This window comes from Pelmatolapia mariae, linkage group LG2, assembly GCF_036321145.2.
Source record: "Pelmatolapia mariae isolate MD_Pm_ZW linkage group LG2, Pm_UMD_F_2, whole genome shotgun sequence".
NCBI lineage: Eukaryota > Metazoa > Chordata > Actinopteri > Cichliformes > Cichlidae > Pelmatolapia > Pelmatolapia mariae.
In genome coordinates, this window is record NC_086228.1 from 20104353 (window position 1) to 20125492 (window position 21140).

Sequence of the window (21140 nt, forward strand, 5' to 3'; positions counted from 1 at the left end):
AATAGGTTCACCAAATTGTTATTCTAAGGGGCATATTGATGACTTTTACTATATCTCATCGCATTTATTCCAATATTTGTAGAGGTATTTCAATCTGGGTCAAAGTGGTCTGCTGGTAGAGCAACACTGCAAGTCTTTAAGCCATGCAACTACCTCAGCCAAAAAAAGGCTTTTAAACAAAACTGAAAATTTCAACTGATCAGAGTGTATGACCTTCAGCAAAAAGAAAAATTTGAAAATTTAAAAGCTAAAATCTGAGATTAAGTCCCTGTTAAATTTTTAATTTTGCTCAATTTAAAAAAAATGAACAGGCTCTAATTTTGTTAAGAGACAGAATATCAACCAAGGATCCAGAAAAAACACATCGCATTAAAGTAATAAATTGATTTATATGTCACTGAGTGAAATAAGGATTTGAACCCCTACAAACCAGCCAGAATTCTAGTTGTGTGCCCATGTGGTGCACAGATTATGGTCAATCAATCAATCTATTATAGATAAACCTCTTAACCACCATAGGCAAGACCAAAGAGCTGTCAGAGGACGTCAAGGACAAGTTTATAGACCTTATAGACCTTCCACAAGAAGGCAAGTACAGGACTTTGCCAGTGAACATGTTAATGATTCAGAGAAGGCTTGGGAGAAAGTGATGTGGCCAGATGAAACCAAAATCGAGCTCTTTGACATTAACTCAGCCTCGTGTGTTAGAGGGTAAAGAAGTGCTGAGTATGATCCAAAGAACATGATCCATGCATGGAGGTGGAAAAATTAGGCTTTGGGGCTTTGGGGACGACTTCACCGCATTGACCTGCAAATAGATGGGTCCATATAGTGTAAAATCTCAGACAAGAACCTCCTTCCTTCAGCCAGAACACTGAAGATGGTTTGTGGATGGTTTTCCAGCATGATGATGACACAAAACACATAGTCAAGACAACAAAGGAGGGGCTAAAGAAGAAGCCCATTAAGATCATGGAGTGGCCTTCTCAGTCTCCAGACATTAGTCCTATAGAAAATCTTTGAAGGGGGCTGAAGCTTTGAGTTGCCAAGCGACAGCCAAGAAACGTGAAGGATTTAGAGAGTTTCCTTAAAGACTAGTGGGCCAGAATCTCTCCTGATATGTGTGCAAATCTGGTGACCAACTACACCATTTGCCAACAAGGGTTTCTCCAACATGTACTAATTAATTTTTTGCTTGGGAATCAAATGCTTATTTCACTCAATGACAGCAACTCAATTTATGACCTTTTGTTTGTAACATGTTTTTTCATGATTTTTAGTTGATATTCTGTCTCTCAATTAAAGCGAAACTACAATAAAAACGAGAAACTGCTCATTTCTTTGTAGTTGAGCAAACTGACCAATTCAGCCGCTGATCAAATAATTGTTTCCCCCACTGTATTAGAGCATGTTGGTGATAGTGTCCATAGAGCACTTAGGCAACAGTGGATCTACCTTTATTTCACTGTAGGCTGGTTTACCATGGTACCCATATGCAATTGTGCTAGTTGCAATAATACATTTAAATTAGTAGGTAACTTATAGCTGATTTAAAATATTAATTCTATGATTTTCTGAAGTCCCACTGATTCTTTACTTTAATTTTGATCACAGACACTCTCATTGTAGGTATATTTACACTTCTATATTTTATCAAAAGAGTAAAGAAGTCTTTTTAGGTCACTCTGATAAAGATATAAATAAACGGATAAAAACACTCTTTCCGTCTGAAACTGACACAGATTTCGACGGTGGTACAAATTTGGACGGCTGCTTGAATGATTCATTGTTTGGACTGGATGTGCTATAAGACAGAAAACCAGAGCAACTCACACATAATCGAAGAGGCAGGCTTCTTGTCACTGTTGCTTAGCAACCATGGGAGCTACAGAGCCAAATCCCTATGGTGGCGAGCTGATGTTGAATTAGAAGTGGGGGGAGAGAAAGGAAATCTTTGGGAGAGATGTGTCTCTCTAGTAAGAGAAGGAGGAGGAGGAGGTGAAGATGTTCAGGTATTTTGGATGTAGTGCATCTTGACCTCATGCAAAACATTGTGTGTTTTGTTTTTCCTTTGTTCCTGCTGAGAAGAGGACTTACAGTGCCACTGAAGGTGAACCCCCCCCCCCCCCCCCAGAACACAGTCTGCAGACTTTTTGTGGAAGATGTGCAGCCGAAAATGTAGAAGTATAATCTCGTTTCCCTCTAATCCCCACCACAGTAAAATGATTTTAATTTATACAGGAATATGGATAAAAATAGGAGGAGAGTCTCCTAAATCATTCCCATCAAAGAGATTTAGATCAGATGAAAATATGCACCAAATCTCTCAGCTGGAACAAAAAGAACTGTGAAAATACTGTTGGTGAGAAATAGACATCAGACAGCTGTAGTGTATCTGCAGTTCTCTCAAGCAACTGCAGTGGTGCTGGTGCTGTACAAATGCCGTCTCCAGTGTGATTTGCATTCCAACTGCAGAGGGAAAGAGGACCCACTTTGATTTACTGTATGCACAGCAGACAGGCAGCACAGCCTCGTTCTTTTGCATGTATATTGTCCTTTAAGTCCTATTTCAGGTTACCGATCGTCCAAGTTAGAGCAGATTCATGACAGGAGAGTGACACTCTGATGAGAGCTAGAGTAAGTCACCCTGGATTAGATCTTCTGCTGAGCTCATCTCTAGACAATAATCACATAATAACACAGTGACTTATACTACGGTCTGTTTACAACTGTTTGATCCTGTTATTTTTGACAGTGTTTTCACCAATCTGTCACTTCAAAACTCTTTCATTTGTTGCTTTTTTGCACGAGTTTATTTTTACATCTTCCAAGAACTGCTTATTGTGGAGATGACTGATAATTTATTTCATTAGTTTGGGTACTTGTAAAGAAAAATGGGCTGTTCTATTGATCAGAGACATTAGTTTTGACACAACACCCGTGTGCCAGAGTGGCCAATCCATACAGACATTTTTGTCAGTTTCTTTTTCTCTGCAAAAGATTATGCTGAAGGTAAAGCCTCATGACTTGTTAAAGTCTCTGTATAGATGAACCATGTGTATTTTTGTTGTGCGTACATATTGTATGCTGGTGAATAATGGTAACTGTTGCAGTATCAGAGTGACTTGCAGATTGATTGCAGTTCTTTATCAGTGCATTTTTTCCTGCGTTTAACGGAAAGTACAGTGCAGTAGTTCAAACACGTCCTTCTTTACTTCATACATGTGTGGTACAATATATTAACATCTTATTTCTGTCACGATAAGACGGTTTTTATTGCTTTAGCGATTCAAAAGTGTTTCATCACTATTTGAATAGGATTAGGGTCATTTTTGCAAGAGCAAAATCCACAAAATCATCACACACATTCAAGAAAATGGCCATAAATGTAATTAATAACACGGTAAAGCTTATGTGTCACTTCAGTGCCTCTAATTGAGAAAAACAAAGCAAGAGCAAAAGGAGAAAAACAACTTTTATGAGCACATGATTTTTGTTAAATATTAACCACTGATAAAATCTAACAATGTGTAATCTTGTAAAATGATACCTAACGGCATGGGGGTAAGCTTTAACCCCCAGCTATTTATGTTGGCAGTGGTCTTGTAACCAACTCTCTTTCTCAAAATGTCAGTATTCAGTGTTCATCTTTATTTGCCACGATTTATACCTATTAAATAATAACCACTGAGCTCTGAATTACGCTTATCTGAGAAGTGACACATTAACAACAGCAATGAAAAACAAGAAGTAATTAGGAAAAAATATCTGCTTTTTGTAATATACAAGTCTGACTTTTTTTTCAATCTAAATGGGATCAAACATAGGTGACTTGTACCGACAGATGTACCGATATAGTGGCGTGTATTGCAAAAAAAAAAAAAAAAAAAAAAAAAAAAAGATAATAGAGATGAATGGGGACTTTCCATGAATGGAAATGATTTTTGTTTTATAGAACAAAATCTCCTACTGTAGTTTTATGCATACCGGTCCATTAAATAGTGATTTCTATTTGCTGATGGTGCGCAAACCACGTTTGATACACAAAAACATGATTCTGTTGTAATAAGCCAACTCCCAACATGTGTATGTCTACCGCAAAGGGGGGATGTGCTTACGCCAACCAGCAGTTTCAAGGCCATTTTAAAAAATAATCTAGCATTTTAATGATTATGGGCGACGGGGATTGAAGTACAGCACTTTAGCCTCTCGATATTATCAGATAAATAGTATTTCCATTACTTCTTTTAATCCTAGCCAAGGAGAAATTACGGTTATGTTGATGTGTTAACCCCTCCCGCTATTTCTGCAAGTGGTACAGTCCATAATGTGAAGCGGCACCGTCCCCCTCACTTCAGTTCATGGTTAGTCCGTGTCCACTCTTACTATACCAGGGGGGCGTCTGACGGCTTCAGTCCGCCGTGCGAACCGAGATGCTGGGGGATGCATGAAGCGGTGGGCTCCTGAGCATGGTTCTCTTACCAACCGGGAAATGAAAGTTGGCAATTCCTTATGTAAATCTCTCATCAGCAGTGAACACGCATCAGCTCAATCCGCATGAGAGAGATTTTGATTTTTTTTAGCCGTAATTTTGAAATTCTTTGACGGTTGAGGAGCAGCAGCCAGAACACACAGGGGGCAGAACCAACACCGCGGCCACTTGACAGGTGCCGTTGCCCGGCTCTGCGTGGAGAGATGCCGCCCGTCCAGAGAACGATGTCTGATCTTCGTACTCGGGCGGAGGGTACGTAGAAATGTTTTTATCTGTTTTATATTTTCGAGACCAGGCGAAGAAAAAATATCTTCTACATTATTACCTTCTTCCTTGCTAGAAGGCCGGCCGACAGCTCTGTGGAAGTGCAGTAACTCGCTAGCTAAAGCCGTGATTAACGGTCCCCCCGAATAGGCGTAAATAAGACCCGAGGGAAGAGAGGGTGGGGCGGTTTGGAAGTTTTCTAAGAGACGTTCAAGGGAAAGAACTCTTTCAAGTTAAATGTAACGCTTTTTATTAAAAAATTAAGTTAGCCTAAAGTGAAAGTGATAGAGGAGAAAGGGTTTCTAGACAAAGGCGTTGACAAAGTGAAGCCGCTGAAGATTGCACCTGACCCCGGGACAAGCCATATCCTACCTACCTCTTAGGAATCACCCCATCATCTCAGAAAACAGATTAAGTTGTAGCTTACTCAAAGTATCCACAAGTGTCCAGCAAATGGCATCTACAACTGTGTGGGTCTAATAATACAGCCATTGTGGTTCAGCTGGGCCCCCCCACTCCTTCCCTGCACCAGGAACTTTCCACTGCATCTCTATTGTGTTTGGCAGGGAATGAAGATGCAGATACATAGGCATTACCTAAGTGATTTGAATGCTCGTAAAAGGATGTGTTTACTTTAGGACAGGAAATGCCACTTAGTGGCATTTTAGGTTTAAAGTTGTGTTTGTCTTTCCAGCAGAGTCCAAACACAGAAGTCTACCTACCTGCTGCAGGTGTGCAGACTTGTGCACCTGCAGCCAGTCTTTAAATCCCTGCTGTCATTCATGTGAGGCTGACATTGACCTCTGACTACTCGGGGCTTTGACTGAATTTATCTGCAGACATCAATAACAAAAACCCATTTTTTATGATGCCTGCTGAAGTTTCTGTTTCTCTTCACAGTAAATGTAGCAGCGCTGTTGCCACTTGATTTTGAAAGGCTTGGGCTTGATTTATAACTGCAGAGGTCTGGGTAATATCTCAGTCTGAGTTATTGCTGTTGAGTATATAATTTTGGCCCCTAAGGCAGGCGGGCTGGTCTTGTAAAGTGAATTAAAATGAACTTTTTCTAATTTGTTTTTGTGTGCATCTAGATGAAGTCATTGCGTAACGTCTAAGGCCACCTTATTATACATATTATCTGCTTTGTAATTTACCAGCAGTGTTTTGGTGTAAGTTTAATGTGTTTTTCACTACTGTTTTTCAAAAAAATTGGCCTTGTTTAACAGCACATTAAACATGGATTTGGGGGGCCAGAACTAGACCATCAACGGATCTACCTGGCTTTGCATAGTGTGGAAGTCTTTAATACTACAGTTTCTTGATGAAGTGCATTGTTAATCCTTTTGAGTAACATGTAGAGTTCGTGAAGGTTTTGTGCCTTTCTGCTGTGAAGGTACATGTGCTGATATTGGACTCAATGAATGTGGAAAACCGAAATACAGTTTTAAACTTTATTTATATTTCTTAAGATATCTCAGGCTGTTTTCTAAATGGATTACTCATTGAATTAGAAAAAAAATTTAACACGGAATAATGCCTTTTGTTCTATGAGACGTTTTTAAAGGGTTATGGCTTCACCTTTTCTTTAAAATCCCATTTGTGTCCCGGGTGAAGGCTTTTAAAATGAATTTGTTTACACCAAAGAAAGGGAAAAATTTGGAGTGACGCTTTCTTATGCGGTGGATTTACCATTCTGGCCCACCTGAGATCAGTTTGGACTGCATGTTGCCCATGAACTAAAGTGAGTTTGACACATCTGACTCTAAATAGACTGAGCTGTACAGATACAAGCAATGTGACTTAAAAATTTAGCTGCTACAGATGAGTTAAATAAAACTTTGATCGACTTGTGAATTTCTTGAAATGTTATCATCAGTTCATGATGTTAAGCTTGGCTTTCAAAGTTTTGTGTACCTATAAAACCGTGCTAATAAAGCAGCAAATTATATTATACGATATTACAGCTGAATACACTGGGGGTAATACTGGGAAAGAAAGCATCATTTCCTAATGGTTTTCTGAAGATTTAATTATTGAGTGTCTCTCCACTATCCAGATACAAAGCTGCACTGGAAGTAATCGGTCCACACACTGTATGCCAGTCCATACTCCCAACAGATGGTCTTGAATCGTAGAGGTTATCTGCTTGTTCAGAGATTTGTCACGACTGTGTTTGAGTTCAAGAGTCTCCTTCATTGGATGAGGCTCTTGTCTGTTTTGCTTGATTTTATCTTTTATTTTCTATTTTATTTTATTTTTTAGCCCCTTGAACAATGTTTGGTTGTCAGTTTCAACCTCTACACCTTTTTATAAGCATCGTTCACGTGTAGCACGCCTTCAGGCTACATTTATAAAAACTCACTCCGTACACTCCAGCCTCAGACACCTAATATTGGAACACTTCAGAAAAGAATCGCTTTCAGCTTGCATTAAGCTTATGATCAGCACTGTGCAGCAACATACTAATGACTAACCTCTTGCTATTGATAGGTTCATCTCAGATGTTCTCTTGGCTGAAGCTTTGTTCGTTTTCAACAGCTTCCTTCCGTCCTTCCTTCCTTCCAACATCATTAGATTTGTCTCTGGGGAATTGCATGCACTTCTATTGAGAACAATTTCACCCTCATATTACACATTCCTTGTACTAAAGTGTATTACTCGGTAGTTAGACATAAGGTAGCGCATTATTGTATGCCAGCCAGCCCTTTGGATGTCTTTGTTTACATCCAAAGGTACAGCAGTGTTGTAAATTCCAGTTTTTTAGAAATACTTAAGTGAGAACATTGCTTATCATTTTTAGTTTTTAACTGTCCATCCAACACAGTGTAAACTTGAAACTTTGCTAAACCGCAAAAATCCTCTTTTTCATGGATGCCTGGACAGTACACTTTATTGTAACACCTATGAGAACACACATCTAATCATTTTAATGGAGATGAAAGGCTTTGGATCCAGGGCCTCAGTGTTTGTTTGCTGTTCGGAACTGAAGGAACGTTTAGGCCTGGAAATGGCTAATGATGTCAGCCTTAACAAGCAGATAGCTTTTGGGCAGACAGTTATAATTAAGTAAATATAAATTCACGACTGCTTACAAAGCAAAAGACGACTGCCGATAACAAAAATCAAACTAAAAACTATGTGACTTTGAGTCAGCATCCTTCACAAAATGTTGCACTGAAACTAATGGTAACTAAACTGAACATTTTCAAAAAATAGTGGGTTTGCAGATATGAGCAAATCCACCCTGGAAACTAACTGAAAAGAAAATTAAAAACTCTAAACAAAATACAAATAAAAAGTAAAACTGTAATAGCTCTCAGACTGGAATTTTAATATCCTCTTGCTGAAAGGTGATTTGCTTGGCGGTAGTTTTGTCTGTTGGTCCTAAAATGCCACTTTAGGGCTGGTAACTGTAACGCAATTTGTCATCCTGCGCAGCACAACAGAAATGATGGATTTTCGCTGACGAGCTTGTGCATTATAGTGGTAGAAATCTAAATAATTAAATACGACGAGACTGTATAAAACTGTTGACCAATGCGGAGCCTGCTGCAGTCAGAGGAACAAACAGATGAATTATGCAGCAGCTATTGCTGTCACCATTACACCACCTTTTTAGGTTACAAAGAGCAAACAATTAAGCTTTTCACTTCACTTGGCTTTGTGTACACTCTTATCCGCCTGCTTCGGGGGAAATTTCTTTTCAAGCATCCATCTCAGTGTTGGATTGGATCACCTTCCGTGCTTCCAGGTTGATGGCCTGTGCTGCTGCTGCTCTTGCATCAAGTATTTTCCAGCCTCATGGCTCCATATCCACTTCCACTGTTTTGCTCAGTCATGCGTCTGCTCAGCAGCGTTTCTTTCAGTTGTTTTTATGAGAGCCTAAGCACACTCCCCACCCTTCAGTTTTATATTTTAATCACCACTGTGCATCAGGCAGGCTTCCATCTAGAAAGGGCAGCCCTCTGCCAGGCTTACCACCTAATCCATCAGCAGCCTGTCCGTCAGCCCCCTCTGTGCTGCACACTCCCCAGTCTTGGCCACCACGTGCAGCCCCACTCCTTGTCACTCTTCTCCGCTGTGCTGTGGAAACATCCGAGATCACTGCCAGCCTGTTCCTCGTGTGTTGCCAAAACAACCTTATCTAAGACAGTTGGGATGCAGGTGACATTAGTGCTTATCAGCACGTTTAATGTATGATTCTACAGAGACAGACAGCCACTTGCAAGGCAGCCAGGGAATACTTAATTATATATAGAAAAGCCAGCACTTTCTGTAAGCCCAGATAAGTGACATTAATATTTGTGAGGATTTACTTTCAAGTTCTTTCCTAATTTGTTTAGTGTTAATAATAATAACCATGTCAATAATAAATTTGTGTCTATGGAAGAGACAGCTAAAAACATTCATCAAAATGTAATTTTATTATTTATGAGCTTTTGTCTTAAAATCTCAGAAAATCCAGCATCATTTAATGCCCATGAGGAGCAGCACAAAATTTGTTGGAGCTTTTATTTTGAAAGTTGAACAAAGCTTCCTGTAAAGCTCGATGGTCATCAAAACTTTGATATTTGTATAATAAAGCATCAATTCTAAGGCTATTAAGGTGTTGCTCTTATGAAGAATAACAGCTGTGCTGAATGGATTCAAAGCTGCTGTTTGAATGGTCTCTGACTCTGCTGAAAGAGGACGCACTGACCCCGATACACAACCACAGGTTCAACCATTATGAGGTTTACTGAATATTTATGTTTCAGCGGAAAATCTATCACAAAACTATGTTGTTAGCACAAACCCCTCTGAAACCCTACAATGTAACCTGACATTTACCGCTGTAGAAATGTAACTACATGTCATGTTGATGCAGCCTGTAACCATAGTGATTGGCCATTTTCAGTACTATCAATTCCTCCTGTGCATTTCCTTCTACTTTCTCAATAGTTTTTATATTTGTCGGAAAGACAAGAACAACGATTGTCTCAATCTAAGGAATAATAATCAATATAAGGAGCCTGGCATCCTTAGAGGTCAGCAAAATCCTGTGGGAAGATTGCCAAAACTGTCTGAATGGATGTGAGGGAATGTACAAAGGAGTGGAAAAAATTGAAAGACTCTGGGGGGAAAAAAAAGACCACAACAAAGAATGGAGACCCAGAAGTGAGTTTCTATCGGCTGGCACTGTGTATAAAATGCTGGGACATGACCACAAGGTAACACATAATGCACCACGCACAAGCATAAATGCCGGTAGCGACATCGGCCACTTGGTAGGGTCTACAAAGATTCACAGCAGAAGTCTAAATCAGGCCTTAACCAAGATTTATGGTCCAGCAGAAGTAGCATGTTCGCTGACGGTTTGTTGTCAGATGGAGGCAGTGCACAAAGTTGTACAGCTGGTCTGTGGGCCACTCTTGCTTGTGCTGTTGGTGTCTCAACCAGCTGTGCAGAGGTGCGAAGTTTTAACATACAAAGGGGTGAAGTGAAATCAGGTGTTAGAAACAATAAAAAGTGTCCACTGCAGCCACTGGCTGTGCATTTCGTGGTGTATTTTTTTGATCTTTAAAGAGTTTTTTGGCAGTTCTGTTGCCCCTTTTCTATTTGAGCCATTTGTCAGCCAGTCTGAAGATGTTTACATCATCCACTTCCAGCAACGTGCAGTCATTAAATTCGCCGTGAGTGGCAGGAGCTTCTCAAGTAAAAATGCTCATTTGAAATGTTATTAGGTGAAATTCGTGAAATTCAACATTCGTTTCAGGGTATATATCACAGACACAGAACAAAAGGTGGTTTTTTGGTTTTGTTTTGTTTGTTTTTTTAGCAAAACAAACATAAACCTTTTTTTTAATGATTTCCAGGCTCAGAATTTAGAGTGATGTGATCACTGATGGTAACATTTCCAGAAAAAAATCCAAGTGCAAAAACTGTAAAACATATGAAAACGTGGATGAGCTGATATAAGTTTTGTGGGGATTTTCCCAATGCTGTGAGTCAAGTAACTCATCAAAATTTTGGGGGGAGAAGGAGAATAATAGTTCTTCAGCTCTCATTACCTATCTACTAGTTAAGAGTGAGACATTATAGCCTACTTCTTCTATAATCAAGCTATCTCTACCTCATTGGCATTATCCACATTTTTTTTCAAGCATATGTGCAGCAGGCTGTGTGCCCTGTAGCATTTTAATAAGACTAGCTAAACCTCGGTCTGTCTGAATAGTTGTAATAGCATGGGGAGGGAGACTGGAGGGATTGAAAGCTGCCAGTGTGCCTGGTGAATCACTGGCTGATAATAATGTGGCACAACACGCCACTAAATCCCCTTCCTGGGTTTGCTGGTGTGTCATATCAAGTTCCCTCTGGCTTCTCTACCCTATGTGACGGCACGGGACACATCCTGTTCTCCATTTTCCACTTCATGTCCTGCCTCCATCACTAACCTGCAGCCAGTCTAATATGTGTTTCTTCAGATACTCAATTTCCCTCACCTCAATGATTCCTCTCTGTCTGCAAGGCAAAGTGGATGTGGCAGGTCACTGTGAGGAGGAATGTGCAAATGCATGTTCCCACTAAGAGATAGATTCAGAGACTAAGAACTTAGAGTTGGGTCTTCATGCAGAGACGCAGACTGTTGTAGTGTTTGCTATATTTGTTGTTATGTTGATGTCAGGCAAGGGAAACTCATGATCATGATTTTGGTGTGAAGGCTATCAAAACCGTGGATTTATGCAATGCAGTAAACTAGTGTTTTTTCTACTTGGCATAGAAACATTGGTTATGTGAATGTGACGGTCTTTATTCAGGTAGAAAAATTAAATAAACTTAGTAGTGCATTTTAAAAGCAAAAAACAATGCAGTACTGACCAAACTAAATATTTAGTTTAATGTTTTGTGCTTATATTACCCTTGGACTCTGTCAGAGTACCTTGGTATGATAGACAATTCAAAATAATGTTTATTTATCTTCTCATCTTATTCTAAAATTAAAGCCTCTGTTCACCAAGCTAACTTACTTCACTGTCCCCCTCTCCTTTAACAGCAGGTGGGTGAAGCTTCTGTGCTCACAGGTAGAGCTGTGTACTTTAGATGACAGGGATTACTTGCACATACACTGACCTCATAATTTGAAAATGGTCTTATTTGATGTGAACGTCCACCACCGTAATAGTATTTATATGACTAAAAATAATAAAAAAGCACAATAGGTTCAATTAGAAGACCAACTTGGATTCAGTGTAAAAGCCACTAAATCCTTGATTTTATTTTCCATCTAACCATCTGCTGAAATTGATTAGATCATTTGATGAGCAGGTTAGCTGACATCCTGATTGAGTCTTATTTACAACCCACTGAAAGCCTGCATTGTAAATTTATGCTTGTAGAGATCCTCCATTCATCTCAAATTTTCCATCAGCTATAGATGGGCAGCAAATCCTGAAACATGAAATAATCTCAGATACCTAAAAAAAAGAAAAAAAGAAGAAGAACCCATAAACTGTGTCTGTTTTTCTATCGTCGTAAGTTTTTGCTGTTGAGCAGAATTTTGTGCCCCCGGTGTGTGAAAGTGTGATGCACACTCGGCTGAAACAGCAGGAAAATTGCAGCTAGCATGCGTGTGCCAGGAGACAGTCAATGTGACAGTGTCACAGTGGGATGACGAGGTCAGATGAAGAGGTGTCAGCGGGCACTCCACAGGAAAGCAACACCATCAGTGGCTGGGAAGATGAAATTCTCGCTGCCCTTGCGCCCCACTCAACCATCCCCCACACCCTCCTCCCATCCCCGAGAGCGCGTTCAATTTACGACAATGATCCCGTCTCAGCTAGGTTTACGTTCAGCTAGGTCACAGTAATGCATTCGCAGATTTATGGTTAGTTTTAAAAGTATATGTAAAAATGTACTGTTTTATAATGCATCTGATGGATCTATCAAGGTTATCCTTAAAATTAGCCCAAAGACAAAACCGCCAACAATCACTGCTCATATTATTGGACTGTGGTGCGAATAATGCATGAAGTCATCATTTCATGAATTTAATAAAAGCAGTACTATTCTTAATACTGAGACGTGAATAAATACCAGACAATAACTTGCATCTTCCTACATTATTATTTCCTCAGTCAGACTGAGAACAGTTGATATGTTTTGGACATGCGTCACTTACTCTGTGCACTAGATGACAGAGGTGCCGGTTTAGGCCCATCTCACTGGCACATCAAACATGTCACATCAGGTCAAATGGCAGCGCTGAAACACTGGCACAGATTAATTGTCATTACTCAGCCATTTGTAGATTAAAGCTATTTTTAGAGAACATGTGGCAGAAATTGTGTGGAGAAAACTCAGTGTGGTTGTTGTTGCCTGTTTTAAAATCTGAGCCATGAACTAAATATCTCATTATTTTGTAGGAGTTTCATTAAAATTGAAGATTGATTTTACATTTGTTCAACTTTCATGTTTGGGCCACTAAAATCACATTCAGTCTGTGAACACAAAGCTTAAAGTGTGTCTTTGGATAATGCTAACTGCGCTGAGAGTCGTAATAAGCAGCCATTCACGTTTTTTATCTTTAAGGAGAGTCCCATTAAACCTGACAATACTACCCATGACACTACAGCTGTCAACTAATCCATCTGGTTTTGCAACATTAACATGAGCCCAAACTTGCCAGATCCCATTACAGCTTGTTGTTCCTGTTCTTGCAAAAAACCAAAAGGTTAAAGTACAGAAGAGCTATAGTTAAGAATATGTAAAGTGTTTTAGCCCTTACAATTGATCAGACTACAAAAGGAGACATTATTAGGTTTATGCTTTCACTGTTTACCATTAAATTTTGGCATTTCCCCCCCCTAAAGGAACAGGCTGTCATGTTTTTAACCACTTAATTGAGTTCAAGTTGAGTTACTCAAGCATACGATACCTTTTGTTTGTCAAATAGCCAGAAATACCACAAAAAAGGCATCGACTTCACCTGAGTAAGGTAACACACTGACTCTTTTTTTAACAACAAGTGTGAAAACCCTTTTGGGGTACAGTCAACAAAAGGTATTGCCGCCCTAACCACCAGCGAGTATAATAGGCATATCTACCTACCAGCAAATGATGGTTAGATTTTTATCATATGTAGCTGGAGACCCTACTATAAATGCATTCTTTATACCCCCATGGCCACTGAAATTTAAGTCTTTCCAAAGTATAAGTCTAGACTTTCCAAATAACTGTTTTGTTGCTTGCAGAGATGACAAAAAGGAAAAACTTTTTTTATTTAACCTGTGTGTGTTAACATTTTACAGTTATTCATTGTGATATAGTAAAGCGCTATATAAATACAGGCCATTTACCATTTTTTACCATATTGGTTTATTGTCAAATGCCTGAATATAACTTTGATTATTTGCTAGCAGTTGTTCAGTGAAGGTCTAAATCAGGGGTGGGGAACTCCAGGCCTTGAGGGCCGGTGTCCTGCAGGTTTTCGATGTGTCCTTGATCCAACACGGCTGATTTAAATGGTTAAATGACCTCAACATGTCCTGAAGTTCTCCAGATGCCTGGTAATGAACTAATCATTTGATTCAGGTGCATTGACCCAGGGTGATATCTGCAGGACACCGGCCCTTGAGGCCTGGAGTTCCCCCACCCCTGGTATAAATTCATTCTAGTTACATACTTTGCTTACATCAGGTCCTGATGAATTCTGGGACATTATTAATGCTTGTGTCGCTTGTTCAGTCTTGTGTCCCTTTGTCGTTTTGAGAGTTTTTGGACATTGTGCCTCTCTCTGTGGTTATGTGGTATCCTGATGTCTCTTTGTGGTTGTCGTGACTCTTGTGTCATCTTGGCTGAAGTTTGTTGACCTTTTGTTAAATTTTTCTGGTCATTTTACTTCTGTCATTTTCCCATAATGCTGCAGTTGTTTTGCATCCCTTTGTTGCAATTTGTTTTTTCTTTCAAGTCATTTATGTTCCCATGAGGTCGTTTTGTAACCATTTTGCATCATTTTGGGGTTGTTTTGGTTAAATCTCAGATTCTGAAAACAAACCAAAAACATGTTGGCAGGTGCTTGTGTTTCAATTTAAAAAAAACCTGAAGAATACTATAACTGAGTGACTGACTTTCACAAAGTCTATTTCCTGTGTCCATTCCTTTAAATTTCATGGCATATGCCTCTCTCTTTTATCATTCATAAAGTCATACACAGTGGGAAGGTTTCTCTCTCTGCAGATCCCTCACTAAGCCGAGCAGGGCCAGCCCTCTGATGTCAGTGCAAGCCCCAGCTGCCTATGTTGTCCCTGCACTATCCGCCCTACTGTAGCCCTCCTGAGCCTATGAGGAGCCAGACGGAGCCAAACAGGGAGGGGGGATTAAATCTGCAGCTGCCCTGTTGTTGTTGTGAGTGCTGGTTACAGCATTGTGATCTGATAAGCGACTTATGGATGTTGCTGTTGCTTAGATTGAGGCAGTATCTATATTCCCCTCCAGCTCTTCTCCTCATTCACAAATGGCAGGTGATCGGGAGGGAGGGGGGGCTTTCATCTCTGGGGCCTTCGTTCCCATGAATAGACTGTAGCCGCTCTGTCTGCTGAAATATTTATGTGGCATAAATGAATCATGTTGAGATCTTTCTTTGGTGGCGATGAGCTGATATAAATGGCGCATTAGGCTCACTGAGTTATGAGACTGAGACATCCTGAAGTCCAGCGGTTTGGAACTAATTTGAGCCTAATAACAATGGTAAATAGCCTCAGGTTAAGGTGAACAACGTGCAGAGGGTTGAGAATGCTGAACTCCATGTTCTGCCTCACTCCTCTAGCTGACTTATTTGGGTACTTGTTAACACGGTAGTACTGCATGTGTAAAGACAGAAGCAAACAGAAGCAAAGTCAGTCATTTGTGTGTACCCTGTGCTGTTTTTCTTAACAGAGTTTCTTGACTGGTTTAGCTGCTATTTGTCTGTCTGTATGGGATCAATATCCATAGCCCCCAGCTGCCTGCCCCCACCTACCCCTGGTGTGATTGAATATTTGCTTGGGAGCCGGGTTCTGGCCAGGTCACGTGCCTTCTCGGCTACACTTTATTGACAAGCCTTCAAGTCTCTTGTGCTCATTATTCTTTTAGAACCTATTTCTGGACGAACAAAAAGCTTTTTTACGTTTTCATTTACCTCTAGACTTGCAGTGCACTCTTGCTGATTGACTAATGGGCCTTTCTGAAGAATAAGTCATAGATCCTTGTGAGTCATCACTGTGTAATTAAGTATATAATAGATGCTGGCCAAAAGAAGTTCCACAATGTAGCATAACTGTGATATGATATCTTGATAATATCTGGGCTACAAGAGATTCATTTGACGTCAAACATTAATAAGATACTGTTGCTAAAAATAGATTTACTCCACAATAACTATTTCCATTTGATCATCTACTTGAAAACATGGATTAGTGCTGTTTCTGTGCTGTAATGTGCCTGACTGTCACAAGATGCAGTACTGGCTAATATACTTGACTATCAGGTCATTATGGTTCCTGTCACTGGGGCCATTATGTGCAATTTATCTTTTTTTTTGTATTGACAGTCATGCCAGGAATAATTTTCCACCCCCCAGCACTCTTGCCTGACCTGAGCTGATATAGTACCATCGGGAGGATTGTAAATCAGCAGGGGTTGGGCTTATCGTTAACCTATCGTTAACAATGAGCTTCATTTGGAAAAACCTGGGATAAAAATGAGCTCATATTCAAGTGTGAAAGTTGTATAGACGTATAGAAAATAACTAGTCTTGCCACGCTTTTAGTATCTTAAATATACAGAGGCGATTGAAGAGGGATTTTCCTTGCCTGTCGGTTTCTCTGTGTCTCTGTAACCTGCAGCGCTTAGCAATAGGAATACAGAAACAGACGGGGGAAGACCAGCGTGTCTTGGCCAAGCCTTTCTGGGCCCAGTTTTTTCCCACTGGGCACCCTCTCCAAAATACGTGCCCCCTTGTGACTATTGTTCCACCCGTCTGTCTGTTGGCTGACACAAGCAATAATCCTGGCATCTGGCCTGCATCCAAACTCATTACGACACTCGGTGGCATTGATCCTTCCTCTGGAGGCTTCCCTTCCAGAGCTGTGTGCGAATCTCCTCCCACTGAGCTTTATTTAGCTCTTTGTTACTTTTTTCGCCCTCTTTTCTTTCCACGCCTCTTACATTATTTTTATGTTCAGTGCTATGTGTAATATGGGGCTTCAATTAATAGTTGAAAGGTGCTGTTATAAACACAGATTAAGAATGATGCCCACAGTGAATATCCACCAAGTTCACTATTTATGGTCTCTGTATTAATGTCAGGGTAGTTGAGCCGTGACATGCCTGCAGTTAATGACATTAGTGCTGAGAAAAAGCACGGTGTCCACCAGGGAATATTAAGAGGAGATCCCACTGAGACGTGCGGCTGTGGTTCAGTACATTATCCGCAGAGTGTGTGTGAACATAAGGAAAGAAAATGAACTGGATATGGTGGGGGAGGGAGACCATGCGGAGGCCTCTGTGGAGTAGCTGGGAAAAAGTTATTTTAATGACCTCCTCAAATTCTCATCCCCAGCTCCTCTGGATTGTACTGTTGGCCTTGTGTGCTACTTTTAAATTTGTCCATGGTTACAGTTGCAATGCCACTGTAGTACAATTTCAGCGTTTCTATTGTTAATTTGACCCTTGACCTTTAATTAAAATCCCCATTTCGAGTATAGTTTATGCTCTTGATGTGATAAAAAGCTGCATATCTTCTGATTGGACTCAGTTTTCTCTCTATATAGAGCCAGTTCCTTGCAGCCCATCACCTCAAGTTGCAGTATATTTTAAGGTAAAGACCCTCAAGAGCAAAAACTGCAAAAATCTCCTATGAGCAGCATTGACAGTGGGAAGGAAGAAGAGACCTTTAGCAGAACCAGACTCAGGGAGGGGCAGCCATCTAATAAGGCTGTGCAGAGACACAATGACATAACACAAATTATGGAACAGAGAAGTCAAAAGTTACTGACATTCAGTAGTGGCATATAAATGCATCAGGAGTGCTTGATAGGCCAAAGTATTTAGTTTACCTTGCAGTTTGTAAAGCCCACCCCACCACTTTCTCGCTCTTGAGCTACTTTTTCTCTTAAAGCCAATTAAAGTGTTCAACATGTAGCCTTTAATTGGATCAGGTGTGCAAGAATAGTAACTGTATCAAACCTCTTAAGGCTCGACAAGAACAAATCTTAACTCTTCTTAAGACTATGAAACATTCGTGGAACAAACTGGCTGTAATGAGAAAACAATCCGGTAATAATCAAGAGACACTGCAAACTGAGAGTCCAAGTCTAAGATTCTCTGTCGATTTACCCTGATATTATTAGGAAGATGAGACAGATTCATTCGTATCTCCCATAGGTGTTGAGAAAAGAAAAACTTTGTCTAGATTTGGGAAATAATTGTGTGGATGCTGTTAAGCATCCACACTATTGAGTTCCTGTTTCTCTTTATTCTTTATTATTATTCTTCATCTTCAAGTTGCTTCCGTACGTTTTTTGGCCTTTAACTAGTTCTACAATTTTTGTGCTATTTTCACCGTTCAAATTTCACAATATTTTGCTATTTCTGCTCTTTCCGGCTATGACTTTTGGTATTTATTACTATTATACTTTTTGAAATATCAAGTTTTTTTCCTTTAATTTGTCCCATTGAAATGAATGGGAAACTTCCACAATTCTGCTAAAACTTGCTTGTTTTTGAAACTTAACTACTTCCTCATACTTTCACATAGAAACTCCATTTAAACTTTAAAATGTTCACAAATTATTGGGCTATTCATGTTTGATTCAGCTTTTTCATATCTGTTACTGTTTTCATCTTATCCCTCTTTAGGTTTTGAGTTTCATCTTTGTGATTTTTCACAAAATACATGTGTTGTTATGGTTGCTATGCAGTTGGTTCTGTGTGAGCCACTGTACCTTTCGCAATTTTCTCTTTATGTCTGAACAACTTCTTGCTACTTGCTCAATTTTCACTCAACCGCCACAAATTATACATCAAAACGTAGGTATTTTTGCTGGCTTTCAGAAAATGGTAATATCATTGTTGTGGGATTTACAGAATTTTGGCGAATCTCCTCAGAGCAACACAAAGTCTCAAAAATCCCCATAGAAAGTCAATGGAGAGTTCGTTTAAAATCACCGCTTGATTTCTGTAATGAGAGGCATTTTCGAATCGTCATATCTCCCCAACGAAGCGAAGTTAAAACATGAGGCTTGTGTCAATATATCTTCAGACACTCCTGGCGCTCACAATTCAAGAATTTTTTTCTCATCTATTACCATTTGGCCATGAATTGGGTTTGTTTGAGGGTAGGAAATTTGTCCCTCGCTCAGATTTCTTCAGATTTCAAACTCTGGAAATGAGGCACTTTTTTCTCTCGTCATATCTTTTTGATGGATTTCCACACAGACCTGAAAATTTCCATGACTGTTCACCAAAGCCTGCTGTCTCTTACGGTGAAAAAATAATATCAATACTCCAAATAGATTTAGAGTTAGAAAGCGTTGTTCGAGGGCAAGTCAAGGCAAATTTCGCTTTGCCTCTACTCAGTTATGGTGCATTAGAAGTCAAATATCTTCAGTAATTCATATTTTAATTATAAATTGTCAACACTTGAAGATTCCCCCATCTCTTCTGAACAAACCGGTGTAAGAATGACTGTTCTAGCCCCTACGGTTAGGAAATTATAGCCATTTGTTTGAGGGGAATCCTGACTATGAAAAATAGACAGCACAAATCCTGTCTCTGTGCTGCGTGTGTGCACCTGTTTTGGCGGGAAAAAGTACACAGCCTCTCTGATTGGTGGATTCAAATTAAGCAGCTCCCAGGCTGTTTGACTGACCTAGAAACTTACAAGAAAAACTAATAACAGCCCCTGTTTGCTCTCTTCTCTCTCCCTGTGTGTGTGTGTGTGTGTGTGTGTGTGTGTGTGTGTGTGTGTGTGTGTGTGTGTGTGTGTGTGTGTGTGTGTGAGAGAGAGAGAGAGAGAGACAGACATAGAGAGAGACCCTTTTTATGGCAGCATCTCATTGTATGATTCAAATTCATTATAGTTAGACTGGTTAACTGGATTACATCTTGTGTGTGTGTTCCTCTGTGCATTTGTGTTTCCATATGTGTCCATATTTGTAATTGTGTGTATCTGCTGGCTGTTATTTCTTTTTGTTTGTTTTTTTACATTTCTGTGAATTTCTCACAGTTGAACAAGTACACTTGATGGAACCTAACCACATTCAGCATTTTTTCAGCTGTGCATTTTGCTTTTCCAATATTTCCACTTAACTTATTACTATTATGCTCAATCATAGTATTTCTGCTACTTTTTAGTATTTGTGCTAAATATAGTATTTCTGCTTAATTATAGTAATTCTACCAAATCATAGTATGTTTGCTTTTTATAGGATTTGTGCTCCATATAGTATTTCTGCTTAATTATAATATTTCTGCTAACTCATGGTATTTCTACTAAATATAGTATTTCTACTTAATCATAGTATTTCTACCAAATCATAGTATTTCTGCTATTTTATACAATTTGTGCAAAATCTAGTGTTTCTGCTTAATTATAGTATTTCGACCAAATCATAGTATTTCTGCTAAGTTATTATGTTTCACTTAAGTCACATTTTTTTGCTAAGATGTCATGTTAATGCTGTCTGAAATACATTACAGAAAGCCCATGTCTCTGTCTGTGTGAGCAAGTGATGCAGATGCATTTACAGGAACAACTACATAGCCTGATGAAGCAGACAGAAGTGGCAGCTCTGATTGGTGGACTCTCATAGATAAAGCTGAAAATTTAAAGCTGAAAGAACCTGAAGAAGCTGCTGTCAGTGTTTGAAATAGTTTTTGAACTTCTAATAACTTTACAGAAGCACGTGTGTGTGTGTGTGTGTGTGTGTGTGTGTGTGTGTGTGACTCCATTTTTATTTGTTGGTGACCAGCATCCCATTAGTGGATTCAACTTGACCAAATTCAGACTGATTGACTGGCATAGAACGTCTTGATGCATTCTCAATCGTCCAGGAAAGTAAATCTCCAAAAGTTGAATCTGTTCATCTGGACGTAGCGTTTTGTGGGAGAAACGTTTCGTCACTCATCCAAGTGACTTCTTCAGTCTCAGCTGACTGCAGGTTTCCCCAAACCTTATGAACAGTACATTTGCATAATGACTGAAACCAGCCCACTGAAGGAACAATGGGCTGGGAGGTCAGTTCCTTCATCATAATTATGCAAATTCCCATGACCATTGATCAACAACCACTGACCAAAACCCACTGATCAAAGACCACTGATCAATGGCCATGAGTACCATTCACAGAGAGTTGGGGAATGGCTG

The 21140-nt window shown here is 39.7% G+C and overlaps 1 protein-coding gene across 8 annotated transcripts in view; it reads left to right on the forward strand.

Annotated features, from left to right (window-relative positions):
- The first annotated feature begins 4352 nt into the window (after nucleotides 1-4352).
- The window catches only part of atp8a1 (ATPase phospholipid transporting 8A1), a 121508-nt gene continuing 104720 nt past the window's right edge, over nucleotides 4353-21140 (forward strand). For all 8 annotated transcript variants that reach the window (XR_010095597.1, XR_010095591.1, XR_010095649.1 and 5 more), the window contains exon 1: nucleotides 4353-4744. Coding sequence is in view for 4 of the 8 variants with exons in the window: in XM_063494447.1 (XP_063350517.1) it covers nucleotides 4696-4744 (49 nt within the window). In the remaining 4 variants the exon portion in view is untranslated. The remainder of the gene's footprint in view (nucleotides 4745-21140) is intronic.